Here is a 17,446-nt window from a genome sequence, read left to right on the forward strand (position 1 = left end):
GGGCAGCAGGTAAGGGAAGAAGGATAAAGTCCCTGAGTAAAGAAAGACCTGGAGGAACTAGAGACTATTCCACCTTTCCTAGAGTGACAGTTCTGAATTCCAATGACTGTTACTTGGTGGTGAAATGATACGTTTGGATAGCCATGGAGGCAAAAGCTCACAGCTGAAGGGCCGCTGCCTATGCGTCTCCAAGATTTTAACAATAAATATGGCTTTCATGATTCTTATAATATACATTAAAATAGAAGGCAGATGGCTTAAAAAGAGTTTAATATAAAAAAGACATCTTGAAACACTCGATGGAATTTCTGAATACAGAATGCTAGTGCTGGTACGGAGTGCCGAATTTCAGTTATTTATTTTCAGATTCTAGCATAATGCTCCTTCGTAATTACAGACAAATTATTCAATAAATACGTAGCAGAGTGAAAAAGACTGTGCAATGAACTGGATCTACTTCTAACTGAGTAATCCACTCAATTCTACTACTAAGTGAGTGATCTTAGATAAATCACTTAAGTTCTCTGTGCCCTAATTAATTCATAAATAAGTAGACTATGTGATTTTATATTTCCTTTCAGCCCTAAAAGCCCAGGAGTATAATTTTTAAAAAGTATTGAAACACAGAAATCTATGTGCCTTAATAAAAGTAAATAACATTCATGACTAGAGAGATTTACTAGAAGACAAATGAGAATAAAACACAGATCAGTGAACAAAACAACCACCATTAGACAATCCTCCTTCCCATAGGAACAGTGTTCAAGATGATTCTTGGTGCAGATTTTCACTGAGACAACGGACTAAAAACTAGAGAAAATGTAAATTAATGTATTATAATGTAAAAAGGTCAAACCTGTAAGTGCCTTATTGAGTCTGTGTTGATTTAGAGTAAAAATGAATTCTATTTCAAACTGGCAGTATTTCCAATGTTTCTTTTTCTTTTTTTTGAGGTGGAGTCTCGCTCTGTCGCCCAGGCCGGAGTGCAATGGCACGATTCAGCTCACTGCAACCTCCGTCTTCCAGGTTCCAGCAATTCTCCTGCCTCAGCCTCCCAAGTAGCTGGGACTACAGGCGCCTGCCACCATGCTGGCTAATTTTTGCATTTTTAGTAGAGACAAGGGTTCACCATATTGGCCAGGCTGGTCTTGAACTCCTGACCTCAAGTGATCTGCCCACCTCAACCTCCCAAAGTCCTGGGATTACAGGCATGAGCCATCGTGCCCAGCTATTTCCTATTTTTTTCTAGCTAAATATTTCATGACTGACAAATGATAATGATATAGGGAATGCCTGATTTGACAGAGGATCAATTATAAAATGATTTCATCTATATCTGGTGCTTATTTCCAACAATCTGTTCAAAACTCCTTGTTAAAATTTTGTTTAACAGGACTCATTTTATTGGCTGATCAAAATCAAGCAGGTTTTTTATTACTAGACTATAGCACTGGATAAACTCAAGACTTGGCCCACTAACTCACTTCATTAGGTATTTTCTCAAGGATGCCAGATGCTGAAGAGGCAGCCAGCCATATAGATGTGACCTTGTCTAGTTTCCTCACTGAGTTAAAAAAAAAAAAGTCTTTATGTTTCTGAGGTTTCTGATTATAAAAGCAATGCTATGGTGTAGTAAATGTAAAAAGCAGCACAAGAAAGAATAAGTACCTGCTACTAAAACAGAGAGGGAATTATTCTGTTCTTTAAGACTCCTGCTCTCGAGGAACTTGTATTTGTTTTTTTTCTATTAACGGAAGGGTTACCAGTTACTTTTAAGAGTCAAAATTTGTATTCATGTTTAAAAGACTAGAGAAATCTGTCTTTTAAAATAAGTCATAAGCACCGTTCCAAAATACTTCAGTTAAAAGAAGGCCTGCTGAGGAAAAGACCTCTTCTTTAGGTGTGACATTTTTGGTATTCTTTTTTTTAGCAATGTTAACAACTAATACATAGTATATTTAAATTATTATACTATGTCCAAGATCTTAATGCTGCAATCACTAGATGCAGGCAATTCAAACACTGTAAAAACTTACTTTGTGGGAGTAAAAAGCTGTTACCAATAAATTAAAGACATATAAAGCCTAATTTAATGGGACACCCTGTACTTTCCTCTCGCATTTACACTCTTATTTTGACAACTTCTCCATAACGCACCAGAAGTGTATGCTTTCATTTCACAGATGAAGAAATTATGACGCTAAGTCAGGCTTTTAAAGCAAATCTTTTTATATCAAATCTAATTCTCATGCCACTGTGTCATGTCGCCTTGCTACCTGACTTACATTTGTTATGTTTGCACATTGGTATGAAGAAAACACTTAGATCAGTCTGAACCAAGCTTCTTCTCTGCAAAAACAGAGACGAGGTCTTGATATTCTATTTAGATTCAGTGACAAATATATGAAGACAAATACGCGACTGGGCGCGGTGGCTCACGTCTGTAATCACAGCTTGGGAGGCCGAATCACGAGGTCAGGAGATCGAGACTATCCTGGCTAACACAGTGAAATCCCATCTCTACTACAAATACAAAACAATTGGCCAGACCTGGTGGCGGACGCCTGTAGTCCCAGCTACTCGGGAGGCTGAGGCAGGAGAATGGCGTGAACCCAGGAGGTGGAGCTTGCAGTGAACCAAGATGGCACCACTGCACTCCAGCCTAGGCAACAGAGTAAGACTCTGTCTCAAAAAAAAAAAAAAAAAAAAAGGCAATAATACTGATTTATATTTTCCTTATACATTCTTTCTGTATAGTATGTATTCTTTATTTTTGTCTTTGCTTATGAAGAAAGTGAGAAAAGGTGATGGGCTTATGTAAACAGATGTATCTTGCTACTAAAGACTTATTATGTGTTTTAAAAATTCACATACACAACATTGAAAACAATTATCCAATATAGCACTTAATCTACCAGCCTTAGGGGGAAAAGGTTACAAAGTGAGGATCTGTAAAGATTTGGACATCTTAAGGTACTTCCTGAAATCTACAGAAATACATTGCCTGCTGATACCTTTTAATTCTCCCTTTTAGTGTTAGTCATTTTCTTTGTCCCTTTTTTTTTTTTTGAGATGGAGTCTCGCTCTGTCGCCCAGGCTAGAGTGCAGTGGCGCAATCTCAGCTCACTGCAAGCTCCGCCTCCTGAGTAGCTGAGACCATAGGCGCCCACCACCAAACCCAGCTAATTTTTTGTATTTTTAGGAGAGATGGGGTTTCACCATGTTAGCCATGATGGTCTCGATCTCCTGACCTTGTGATCCACCCGCCTCCACCTCCCAAAGTGCTGGGATTACAGTGTGAGCCACTGCGCCCGGCTTCTTTTTCCTTTTATTTCCTTAGAGACAAGGTCTGGCTCTGTCACCCAGGCGGGAGTGCAGTGTGTAATTACAGCTCACTGCAGCCTCCAATTCCTAGGCTCAGGTGATCCTCCTACTCAGGCCTCCTGAGTGCCTAGGTACCTGCCACAATGCCTGGCTAATTTATTTCATTTTTTGTAGAGATGGGGTCCCACTATGTTGCCCAGGCTGGTGTGGAACTTCTGGGCTCTACTGATCCTCTCACCTTGGCCTCTGAAAGTGCTAGGATTACAGACTTGAGTCACACACCTGGCCTGTTAATAATTTTCTGTTGCAAGTTTTCAACTGATTCTACCTTTACTTAAATTAGTCTGATTTGACTAAGTCACTGGGATTTGGAAAAAAAATATTCTTAGATTGATACATTTTAACTTACATGTTTTAAATGTTCTGAAACAAACAAACAACCCTTTGGGATATATAGTTGTAGAAAAAGAAGAGAAATGAAATAGCCATCAGTTCTTTCTGTATCAATAATCTGTGTAGTCTACAGTTGGTAGGAGGTGACCGAGCTGTCACAGATCTCTCGGAATTAAAGTCATCGCTCATGTTGTGCCAGTCTAGCTTAATTATAGGTTTCTTAGTTAAACTTAAGAGCGAAAGGGAAATGAATGGTATTTCAATCTTCACAAGGAACTTTCAGGGTAGGTATAACCACCTTTGTTTTATAAATTTACAGATACATAGACAGGTCAAATAAGTGACAAAAGAAAACAGAAGTACAAGTGGCAGCACTGGCATTTCAACTGAGATCCAAAGTACATGATCTTTATTTAATTCTCTTATCCAAAGGTGCATTTAACAGTAAACTTTTAACTGTATGTGAGAGATGATGCAGTGCATGTGTTTCACAATTTGAGCATAAATGTTGTCTGTACATTTGTAAAAACAATCTCCATTTGTGTTTTATTTCTCCTCTTATTAATATATGTGACTGAAAGTACAAACATAACAAGAGAGGCCTGAATCTAAGTCTTGCCCTATTCACAGACTATTAGGAGAGGGATTTTCCATCTTGCCATCCTGGTGATTCCATACACAATAACCACTAGTCTGATTCATACAGATAGTTAAGATATACCAAAAAAGAGTGCAAAATCTTCCACATCACTATTCTTTTGAAGAGGACTGCTAACTATTCCTTAGGAGTCATAAAACTTTGTGGCCCCTATTCTTGTAAAAAAGCTGATTGATATTAAATAAAATGGATTTAAGTATATTATCTCAGAATGGCATTCTCCTTTCCCAGCATTGCCCTACAAAATGCAAAAGTTAACTGTATATGTTGATGATTCAACAGCTAAAAAGCTTACTTTACTTTATCATAGTATAATTTTATGTAAAAACAAATTTAGAAGTGCACTCATCAGTAGACTTCATGGACATCATGGAAAATGATGAAATTTATCTTGGTACCACTAGTGTATAAGTAATGAAATTTACCAACATAATTTGTATGGAAAGACAAGTATATACACTCATATATTATTTGCTACTTTCTCTCTGTAATTAATGATGTGCTGTCTTAGACACATAAACTGCTTGGAAAATGATACTTCTTACCCAGTGTCTGTAAGTCATATTTTCTGGGTTGCTTTCACAGTGGTGACTAGTACCTTGTAGTGAGTAAATTTCATTTCTGTCTTGTTCACTTCTATAATCAAGGTAGTCAATGAGCTGAACAAAGACATTTTTCCAGAATACAGCACAAAAGATACAAGTTAAAAAATGTGCGGGTATCAGGAGAGAGACAAGGAGGGCAGACCTACAACTTCCCTCATGTGTTCTAATATGAGCTTTAGAAACAAATTAACAAGTAAATAATAATAATAAAAAAACTAAGAGAATGAAGAAGACAAAAATAACAGAAATTTACAGGAGTCACAATTCAACTCCACATGGTAACATTTCAAACAGTAGTACAAATCCAGTAGTACAAAGTACAAATCCAGTATCTTAGAACATAAGAGGTTACCTGCAATGAACAATCAGATTATCACCAGACTTGATTAGCAAAAGTGAATATTGGAATTTAATGGCGAAGTGTTTTTAAGGAAGGATATGAAGTAAAATAATTTTGAATCTAGAATCCTATACTCAGCCAAATTAGCAATTCAGGCTGGAGGAAAATAAAGAAAATTTCAGACATGTAAAGTTTCAGAAAGAGGCTGCAGACTCTCCCAGATAGAATTACTTGATAATGTGTCCAGAAAAATGGAAACTGAAGAAAGAATGAAAGATATAATATTCAAGGGTGATCAGAGAAACCAGTAAACCCCGTAGCTAAGTGTAAATAACTGTCGCAACAAAACGTGAAAATCATTCCATCACTTGATAATACCACTGAATGAGAAGTAATTGGGGTGGGGAGAGAGAGAACTAGAAGTGTCCTAAAATTCTTGCCTTACATATTAACTCCAGTAGTTCATTAAAGGTAAAATTTAAGTATAGGTATTAATATTTAAATGTAACCACTATGACAAAAACAAAAATTTTAATATATTAACCCCCTTAGGAACTATAAAAGGAAGAAAATGTTGAATAATCCAATGAAAGGTAGAAAAGAAAATAAAAATAAAGATTTAAATAATATAATTAACAGGAATGATATTTCAGATAACCATTCACTGAGCTATTAAACTACCAGAAACATTTCAGCAAGTTTCTAAAAGTATTGCACAAGCCACATTTATATTTGCAACGCCATACTAAAAGAATAAAAAATGAAGAGATAGACTCAAATCCAAAAGCAACCATAAGAGCAACTTCCCAAACATATTTATGTGAACTCTTTAAAATACCTTTCTAAATAATTCTGTATATATGCAAAATTTTAAATAAGAAAGAACAAAGAAACCACATAGTATCAAAATACATGACCTGAAGCCAAGCTCACAATATTTAGTCTTAAAAGCACTTAATAGAAAACAAGAGTAAACATCTATTAGTTTAGTATTCAATGAAATAACATAAAAAACAAAAAATAAAAATAAACTTGAAGAAAGCAAAACAGGAAAAAATGTAAAAACAAATGTAAAGAAAATATTCATAGAAGAAATTCATCTTACTGAAAATAAAGGTAATTCTTTGAACCTCTACAATACCAACAAAAACACAGACATGACTGAAATAATAAGACAGAGAAAGAAGCCTTCATCAAGTCTGATGAAAGAAATTAAAAAGGCAAATAGTACTAAAAATGTGAAGGAGTCGTATCTAAAGACTTAAAGAAAATTTAAGTATAAAGGAATGCAACTTTACAACTATAATTTAGTGTGTAAGGGTATTTAATACTTTAATTAAAATTGATTGCTGACAAAATAAATAATGTGTAATATATCTTTTAATGTATTTCCGTTGGGATTAACGGTAGAATTAACTCTCACTGTCTACAAAGGTTTCTTCCCTCAGAACTAATTAGTGGAGTTCTTTTTCCATTTTATTATGGGACTAAGAATTTTAGTATGGGATTCATTATAGCAGATGAATAGGCAATATTATTGAAAGAAAATTTTTTGATCTTTAAAATTCCAAGTTATGAAGTTGGAGTTGGTTAAGTGAAGGCTAGCCAACATAGCAATATGAGGTCTTCTTCAATAATGAGACACAATGAGTTTACATCCAGGACAATATTTCTTTCTTTCTTAACATTTATAATTTCAACTTTTATTTTAGATTCACAGGGTACATGAGCAAATTTATTACATGGGTATACTGCATGGTACTAAGTTTTGGGGTATGACTGATCCCATCACCCAGGTACTAAGCACAGTACCCAATAGTTAGTTTTTCAACTCTTGATCTCCTTTCTCTCTTCCCTCTCTAGTAGTTCCCAGTGTCTACTGGTGGAATTTTTATGTCCATGAGTACACACTGTTTAGCTCCCACTTATTAGTGAGAACAAGCAGTATTTGATTTTCTGTGCCTGTGTTAATTTGCTTAGGAAAATGGCCTCTAGCTGCATCCATGCTGCTGTAAAGCACAAGATTTTGTTATTTTTCATGGCTGCATGGTATTCCATAATATATTGATACCATATTTTAAAAAATCCAATCCACTATTGATGGGCACCTACATTGATTCCACATCTCTGCTCTTGTAAATAGTGCTGCAATGAACATACATGTGCATGTGTCTTTGCGGTAAAACAGTTTATTTTCCTGTGGGTATATACCCAGTAATGGCATTGCCGGGTTGAATGGCAGTTCTAAGTTCTTGGAAAAATCTCCAAACTGCTTTCCACAGTGGTTCAACTAATCTAGATTCCCACCGACAGTGTATAAGTGTTCCCTTTTCTCTGCAGCCTCACCGGCATCTCTACTTCATAGAGAAAATTAAAAAGAATAGTGGCTAGAAATGCTCCCACAGATGTAGGCCCTTGTACTATCAACCTTCGTGCCTTTTTTAAAAAGTAGAACATCTGCAACATAATGTAACCTTTCATTGATAAGTCAGGGTCATTAATGTAAAGGTAAATTATTGTATAAAGCTGAGGATGCAGATGAATATGCAGATTATAACTGAATTAGGAATTCCAACTTACTAGCTGTATGATATTGGGTAAGTTGTCCGATTTATCTCAGACTATTTTCATATTTGTAAAATAAAGATGATAACTAACCTATGAAAAATGAGGCTAGAGTAATACAAAGTAAAATTATTTCATAAACAAAATCCATTTTTTCCCCTGCATTAACTAACAGGCAATATATTACATTTGGCCATTTACAGATGTACTTGCCATTTAATAGGTTTGGGATGTTCTCATAGCTGATACTCAGACTTCTGAGTGTGCTTCCTTGCTGCCAAAAACGTTTTTTATTTTTAGCTACTTCTAGGCTTGGAACTCCTAGAAAAAGCCCAGTGGAAGCTCAGGTTTTGCTATCCAGTTTCATCCAATGACTTGCAATATATTAGTAACAATAAAACTCTTCTTAAATATGTCAACATTTTGACTGTATCATACAAAGGTGATAGGAATAGTCAGAATGAATACTAGGAGTCACACTCTTAAATGCAGTCACTAGATAAAATTCTCAAAAGAAGGAATATCACTCTATGTGCTTAACATAATGATACATTACTAACATAACTTCTAGCTTAACATAATGATACATTACTAACAGAACTTCTAGAGTACCAGTGTTAAAGAAATATTTATTTATTACTAGGAAATTACAATCTGTCCTTGAATTTTAGAAAATGACCTAACAAGGTCTAGAGCATTAATTTTAATATGATTTGTCAAATTTTCCTACAGAAATGTAACAGCAACTCTAAATAATATTCAGATTTAATTTAAAGTTAGGGCTACTTCTCATCTGTGATGGAATGAACACTGAGATAAACTGAACCCTATCCTTCAATTTTCATCTACCTTAAAAGAACAGAAAAGAAATAACTGAGTTTTACACAACCTCTTTTATAATGGTATTAAGACTTTCACAAAAAAGTACAACTGCCTTTAGTACTTATTTTTCCTGTAGAACTAAAGTGTTCACTGCTGAGTTAGCAGTTGATACCATCTGTATTGCTGAATGGCAAAGGAATTGTTAACAAAAAACACTGTTGATAAAAAACTTTTATAGTAAAATATAAATTATTTAAATATTCTAAGGATGAGTAATCACAGGATTAAATGAATTTAAAATGTAATTTCTTATTCTTCTGAATAGACCCAATGTCTAAAATAAAGTAATTCTGCAGTTCTTTGTTTTTATGTATCACTATGCTTTCAAAAGGAGTAACACTCATGTTCCATTCAGAAGTTTGTTTTGGCTATATCAGATCTGTTTCACACACGTAGGTTATAAGTACATATTAAACTCTGCATAACACAGCACCATGGTCATGTCCTTGGAAAACTCTACAAACATGATGCAGAGACATTATAATTTCAAACCAACGTGCTTAGGAAAATTAACATACAGACTCTCCACGCTTTTCTAAAAATAGTTTAGGAACACTCATTAATGATAAATATTTCTCTAAATATCAGATTTCCAGACAACACTGGTGTTAAAAGCAATAATAGGTCTGACTTTTTCTGAAGAAGTTGTTTTGTATCATGAGCCTGGTTCTGAATATGGAGCTGAATCACTAGTAATTCCAGCGTCAACAAATAAATTAATGCTCAGAAAAATAATGTAAAAGGAAAGAAAGAATAAGGGCCAAGGAATATCATTAATTGTGAGATGAATAACACGATAAGGTATTAAAATTTAGGAACAGTCATATTTATGGCATCTGTCAGGATTCAAGCTAATTATGAGTTTAACTATATTGGTTTATCTATTGGTATTTCTATTTCAAAAATTAAAGTAATTGCAACATTAAAAGTCACTGCTAATGCAATAAATGTACTCACAGTTTACACATATAGAAAGTATCAATAGTCATGGTGGAATTTCCAATGTCATTACAAAACAAGCAACAATAATGTAACAACATTTACCAAATGTAAAATCAATACGCCAAAAGTATCTTTCTAAGTCATTCATTTACTTTTACCTTATTTAATCTTTACTATAACTCCACGACAGAGGTACAATTATTACACTTATTTTACACGTGAAGAATCTGAGTAATATGACCAAGGTCACACAGAGGGTAAGTGGTTGGACTGAGATCAAAGCCCAGAGTCAGTTCTTAACCACCAGTGTCTTCGGTCTCAAAATGTAATTGGGTCATTTGCCTATAAAAACTTTTGACCTCTTAAAGATTAAGTTTTACTGAGTGAAATACTTTTTACTTCAGACTGGATGTTCATTTTTGTTTTACAGATAATGAATCTGTGGGAAAAAAAAATAGGTATTCTAAGCAGTTGTGAGAAGTGCAGGGACCAAATTAAAACACGGAACTGAGCTCATCATGTTCCTTATTTAAGAGATTATAACATATTTAGGTACTATTCAGTTGCAAAGTACCATGGTTTGCAAATATTTCTCACACAGTTTACAAATATTTCTCACTTGATTTAATTTCCTTACCTTCCAGATGTGTTCTTTAGTATGACCAGAGCATCTGGATAGCCATCCATATTGTAGTCTCCAATATGAAGGGTAATTGGAATTGGTATTTCAGTTGGTTGCTGTTCATCCACAAACGGCACAAAGCCCCAGAGTGTGCCCTTATTACTGAAATCTTGTAGGACTGGAACCCACTATGGATTAAGAGAAAAAGATCAGACTTTATAGTTATAAAAAAATTTACAATTTGCAAAACAAATGTCCATTAAGTTTTCAAGATAAGCATTATTTTACTTAACAGCTTTATCTCTACAATATAGTAGGGTATCATAATTTACTCTGGTGAATAGGTGACACTCTGGGGAAAAAAAAAGTAGTCTCCATTAGAATTTATCCTAGTCATTTTTGTCTAACTGGCACAGAAAGCCTTAGAAAGTTTTTCACAATATTGCACGAATCTTAGGATTGAACTGATATTAATACACATCTAGTCAGATTACATAATTTAAAACTGTGTCACATAGAAACACTCAAATGAATATTTGAAAAAAACTAGATCTAACTCTAATATCATCTAATACTGATGTCCTTTTGGGAGGACCAACTTAGGAGGAAAGTTAGAAAATGACAGAGACCCCATTGTTCATTCTGCTGCTGTGCCTCTTACACATGCAGATGACTTCAGTCATTACCTTCCAGCCGAGCAGCTCCTGAGGCTTTGCAAACAACACCAGGCCTGACAGGCTTCATCAGTAACTGACAGGCAATTCTCAGCCAAGAAGAACGAGCTCTGTCACTAAAATGGCCAGAAGCTACATTTTTAGTAAATTCCTTTATTTCTATATTAATGGCCATGAAGAGAACAGAAAGAACAGGCTGATTTCAAAATAAGCTTTTAGAAATCCCTTTCTCTTCAGATAACATAAATCTTCACTTTTTAATAACTAGAAATCTGAAGAGTAGAAATCATGCCATTACAGTTATAGATGTGCCCACAATTTGCTGAGTATGAATGCTGGCACATAACCTGAAGATGTCTGAGCAGAAGCAGGCACAGCTGACTTGAGATGGCAGGAGGCCAAACATGCCTAGAGATTCTTTTCCTTTCCTTCTAAGCAGGTGACTCATTTATATGGCTGCAAGTCAAATTATATTAAAGACGGTTTCTTGAAAAGGGGTTAATAAACAGGGTATCTGCAATAATTTATATATTTTCCAAAGAAAGTATAATTTACCAGAGAAAAAGGAAACTTGGAAAAGACATATTTACAGAAAATGACTGTTTTTAAAAAATTGGTACGCATCTTTAATAATTTTTCAATCTTTCTTTAAGCAAAACAGTATTATTTTATATATCATTAAAATGTTTCAATGGTTTCACTTGATTTCTTAAAAACTGTTGGGTTTTATTTTAGCAGATGAGATATTTCAATGCCACGTTATCACAAATTTCTGAAGAGGCTGACAGGTTATTAATGAGGATAAACCACATTGAATAAAGTATTCCTGTTAAAGTAAATGTATTCAGGCCTAAAACGTAAAAAGATTTTTCAGTATCAATATGACACTGATAATAGTCACCAAAGAACCGTGACATTTATCTTCCCAGAGAGATAACTGTATAATTTGAAAATATTCTTACAGTAGTCTGTCAATAGGCAATAATTACTAGGATTACTAATAATTATATGAACCAATGATTAAGTGTTACTTGATCTAAAGTTTTAAGTGATTCAAAACCTTAAAAAAAGTTCAAGATAAAACTTACAGGTATAACAGTTAAATGCTTTCATTTATTTTATTTTTAAGGCTAGTAAAGTGAAGCAGTGGGGGTGGAGAAGAAACAAGGACATCTGTAACTGGCTGTGTACACTTAACACCACTGTATTCAGACTGGCCAGTTAAACGCTTTTAGAATGCTGTTTGAAGATTTGTTTTCACATAAAATATGATGCTCCCTTTCCACAAGGGCTATAAAGTCAATATGTTATTCTATCATTTATTACCCTCCAAAAGAAAATAAAACATTAATTCTAATAAGATTGTTACAACCTATCATTCCCATATTAATCCTCCACTGTGACTGTCAGATTCGAAACTGCTTACCTACAAGTTACAGGTAAAAGTCAGCATGAGATAATAAAATAGGTTTAGATAACACAAATAAAAACATCAGCTGCGAAAATAGATATAATGTTCTTCTACGTAACCTTTCATTATAGTGTGTTCTGCCATATTCCTGGCAGATAAAAAGCTAAAAGATCATTTAATTATAGTATCCAGAATGGGTTTTCTTCACCAGAAATAATTATAACAATGCTCCTCCCTCAACAAATTAAAAAATAATAGATTTAAATGCATTTCATTAAGTTAAAACGAGGAAGTTGGTAACTTAATTTTGGGGTTCCCTCTGTTCTGATTCTACAGGTAACTTTTCTAACCTTTGAAGATTTTTTTCCAAGCACATAAAAAAATGTTTACATTAAAAAGCAACTTGATATACCTGCTTTGTCCCAGATCTCACTAAGTAGATGGTACTCTTTTGGCAATTTTTATCTTCACAGCCTGGCAGTAAATGATCCATGTGTCCATCTCCATCTGCCAAAAGAAACTTCAAGAGTCCATTAATAGTCACAAAAAAAGTGTTCTTGTATGGTATATTAAATTTATTATTTGTTCAAAGTCTACATCAATCTGGATAAAACAGAAGAATTTGACACGTGGCTTCAAAATGAATATGATTTTATTCATATTCTGGCCCTTGCAACTGATTATCTGGACTGTGTCTTGTTCTAAATTGCACACTTTTGTGTGGTTAAGTATTTCTATAGGAGGGAGGGGGGCAAGGGCTGAAAAACTATTGGGTCCTATGCTATCTGGGTGATGGGATCAGTCATACCCAAATCTTCAGCATCATGTGATATACCCATGTAACAAACCTACATATGGACTCCTTGAATTTAAAATAAAAGTTGAAATTATAAAAAGTAAAATGTATAGTGTTAGTAAGAGCCCCCATTTCAGCCTGTAATGTTAAAAATCATCAATTTTTTAAAATGTAGCTTTGACTTATTTAAATAATTATCACTGCTGCTATCGAAGAGAAAAATAAGCATTAACAACGATAGTCCATTATTATACGGAGTATTTTAAATGTGAGACTCTTATCTTTATACACACGTAAGAGCCTTTATTCTGGATGAACTTCGATCCAATAGTTATAAAGTTCTCAGCACTCTGGCTTCTTAAAAGCACCAATAAATTTTTATCAATGAAAAAGTAAATGAAGGGAATACAGATATCCTTTCCAAGTGACCGTTTTTTACAAAGCTGCACAGTATTCGGCTAAGGCCTATAGAGGTGAGGTTACAGAGGAAGTTAGTAAGTTACTGGGGTTACTGAGGAGTCAGCTTCTCTAGTGCTCGCTCCCATCTAATGGCCTCACTACCTGATGGGGTTTACAGATTTTGATGTTCCAGAGTTAAGTCTCTTCATGTGGACATTCACAATGAACAGTCACTTAGCTTTTTAATTTGGGAACTGATTTTGTATTGTGTTAATCACTGATTTATTTGCTATTGTTTACTATATTATTTAACTTGTGCCTGAGGTAGTATATACGCTTGGAAGAAAATAAAAGGATTATTAATACAGAAATATGTTTCATTGCGTATTTAGTGAAGCATACTTACGTATTGAGAGCTATGTAATTACTGAAAGCCTATCGAGTCTCCAATAATGTATTCAAAAGGAAAAAAAAAGAATTTCAGGCCGAGTGGAACTAAAATCTAGCCAATGGAAACTGACTTTAGCATGGAAAAGTAAAAATGCACAACAAAGTAAAAAATGATTTTTCATTTAATTTCATGATTTGATTACTTAGGATCCTCATGATTAATACCATTTATGATGATAAACTCCGCCTTAGAGGAGTGCAACATTAAATACAGTAGTTGAATTAATAATAAAACACGTAGAGAACATCTGTAATTTGGCAACATATAGATTTGGACTACTGAGAATTACGTAGGTTGACAGAAAAAGATGCAATTCTAGGCAGGAACACTTGAAAAGGAGAAGATTTTCCAAGGACATAAACATATATCATGACTTAAAAAAAAAAAAACAGATCTAGCCAAGTAAAAAAAGAACTAATACAAAAATGTGATTTACACACTGGCTCAAGTGATAACATAGACTTCATCAAAACCAAATCACTCTACTGTAAATCATTGGGAGAACAATTTGAAGAGCATTACCACAGTTTTTCCCTTCATTTTTACCCCAATGACAAAATGCTCATATTAGAATCTTATTCATACTTTACTTTTCCCCTAGTTTCTCTTTCTTCCAAGTAGTTTCATATATCTCACGAATCTTTTGACAATTGGCTGGTATTTTTTCAAGTGCTCTAACAAATATCTAGTAAACATGTATCTAACTCATGTGTTAATAGCATAATCATGCATTTTAGTATAAATTATCAGTAACATTTTATAGATATGGTCACAGAAAACTAAACTCAATCACAAAATGTGTTTCTTGTGCTATTCTAAATGCTATACACACACATACACACACACATACACACACACATATATATATAATTTATTTATTTATTGAGACAGAGTCTTGCTCTGTCGCTCAGGCTGGAGGGCAGTGGCACGATCTCAACTCACTGCAACCTCCCGCTCCTGGGTTCAAGCAATTCTCATGCCTCAGTCTACTAAGTAGCTGGGATTACAGGCGTGCGCCACCACGCCCAGCTAATTTTTGTATATTCAGTAGAGTGCAGGTTTCGCCATGTTGGCCAGGCTGGTCTCAAACTCCTGGCCTCAAGAGATCCGCCTGCCTCGGCCTCCTAAGGTGCTAGGATTACAGGCATGAGCTACTGCCTCTGGCCTTATTTTTAAAAAATATTTAGGTGAAATGACAGAAACGCTTTTTGAGAGTACAATTTCAAGAATACAATTTCAAAGGAAATTTGCTCTTTTAAAGGAGAGAAACTTTAAAATTTACATATTTCAGTTTTCTGTACTTTTTCAAAAGCTTTTTTATTTGGTAGTAAAAAGTTGCAATAACAGAAATAGTAAAAGAAACATCTATTAAGCCTTTAACCACATTTGCCTATTGTTAACATTTTACCCCTTTTACAAAATCATTTGTGTTCTTTCCCTCTTTGAAATAAATTTTTTTCTGAACCATGTATATAAGTACATACATTAAGGTCCTTTGCCCCTAAATGTATCAGTGTGCATTCCCTAGGAGTAGGGATATTCTCTTATATGACCACAATACAGTTAACAATTTCACAATTTACACACAAACAATGCATTTATCTAATGTGCTATCTATATTTCAATTTTGTCCACTGACCTGTTGTCCCGTAGAGCATTTTTGTCCCTGCAGCACAGGATACAGTGCAGGACTAGAAATTGCATAAAGCTGTTACTTAATAGCCTCCTTTCATTTGGAATGTTTCCACAGCCTTTGTCTTTTATAATTTGCATATCTTTTTAATCTCACACTACAGGAATAGTTTATGTTTTAATATATTATTATGCCTGGGGAAGAAAGTATTTTTTTTTTTTTTTTTTTTGAGGCGGAGTCTTGCTCTGTCGCCCGGACTGCAGTGCAGTGGCCGGATCTCAGCTCACTGCAAGCTCTGCCCCCGGGGTTTACGCCATTCTCCTGCCTCAGCCTCCCGAGTAGCTGAGACTACAGGCGCCCGCCACCTCGCCCAGCTAGTTTTTGCATTTTTAGTAGAGACGGGGTTTCACCATGTTAGCCAGGATGGTCTCGATCTCCTGACCTCGTGATCCGCCCGTCTCGGCCTCCCAAAGTGCTGGGATTACAGGCTTGAGCCACCGCGCCCGGCGAAAGTATTTTTAATATGGGAAAAATCAGAAGCGCAAGGCTAGGAGCTAGAATTACTTTAAGCAAATTCTCAGAGAAATAATGTCTCTGTGAGTAGATTATAAAGAAGGGCATGCTGATGGAGGTGCTGGCCTGTGACCTTGGCACAGTACTTAAAGAACCAGGAATTTATAACTTCAGATTGTCTTTTCTTTGGGACTTCAGTAAATACGTATCTCAAGTTTTCTTTAAGGCCAAAATTCTTTCTCAAAAACTCAAGAGAAACTGCAACAGAAGGAACAGCATTTTGATTTACTTATATTTACAAAAACCAGTGTAAAAATCAGCCTTTTTCAGGACTGATCATCCTAAATTAACACACATATGCTAACTTCCCTTTGATGGTAACTTTAGCCAAATTACAAATGAAATTCTTCTCTAAAACATATAAATACTTTATTGAAATATAATTAAGGGTTTAAAACTGATTTAGAGAAACTGAAACTGATTTAGAGAAAATTTTAAATTTTAAAAGCAAAACTAAAGTGTTACTGTTCTTATAAAAAGGGATTACAATGAATTTTTATATATAATTTTGTTTTTAATTAAGCAGAGAACAAAAAAAGATACACATAAAAAAGGTTCACATATATCACTTATTCTCTTAAGCATTCTTAATATTTTCAGTCTAATGAAGTTAACTGACCTGTGGAATTGTTTAAGCAAATTAGAACTCATTGCTCTGCCCCCAGATTACCTTTCCAACTTTGTTAACCACAATTTCTCTAATGCAGTGCTTCTGCAGCCTCTGAATCAGCTGGGAACTTGTTAGAAATGAGAATTCCTAGGCTCCTGCCCAGATCTAATGAATCAGAATCTCAGGAAGAAACTAAAAAAAAAGCTGTTTTACTCCATCCTGTGCTCCCCTCCAGTGGCAACCACTATAGCAGTTTCTTGTCTATCCTTCCAAGACAGTCTATGCAAATACATATACTACATATAATTTTGCACAAATAGTAGTATACTCTACACACTTTTTGGCATCCTAAATTTCTGACTTAATAATCTTTGAGATGGTTTCATAATGGTAAATCTGTATCTGTGTCATATAGATAATATAGTATTACATTGTATGAAGGTATCTCAGTAACTGATTCTCTATTGATATGCAAATGCTGGGTTGTTTCCAATCTTTTGATAATCCAAACAATCCAACAGGGAATAATTTTGAATAATATCACCTTTGTGAGATTATATCTGTAGTA

General features: G+C 34.6%; 1 protein-coding gene across 1 annotated transcript in view; it reads right to left on the reverse strand.

Annotated features, from left to right (window-relative positions):
- The window catches only part of ITFG1 (integrin alpha FG-GAP repeat containing 1), a 277,510-nt gene that overhangs the window by 130,580 nt on the left and 129,484 nt on the right, over positions 1-17,446 (reverse strand). Inside the window, exons 9-10 of the mRNA XM_023189598.1 lie at positions 12,829-12,923; positions 10,347-10,519 (exon numbers count right to left, since the gene is read on the reverse strand). Of these exons, the coding sequence (XP_023045366.1) occupies positions 10,347-10,519; positions 12,829-12,923 (268 nt within the window). The remainder of the gene's footprint in view (positions 1-10,346; positions 10,520-12,828; positions 12,924-17,446) is intronic.

Source organism: Piliocolobus tephrosceles, chromosome 17 (assembly GCF_002776525.5).
Source record: "Piliocolobus tephrosceles isolate RC106 chromosome 17, ASM277652v3, whole genome shotgun sequence".
NCBI lineage: Eukaryota > Metazoa > Chordata > Mammalia > Primates > Cercopithecidae > Piliocolobus > Piliocolobus tephrosceles.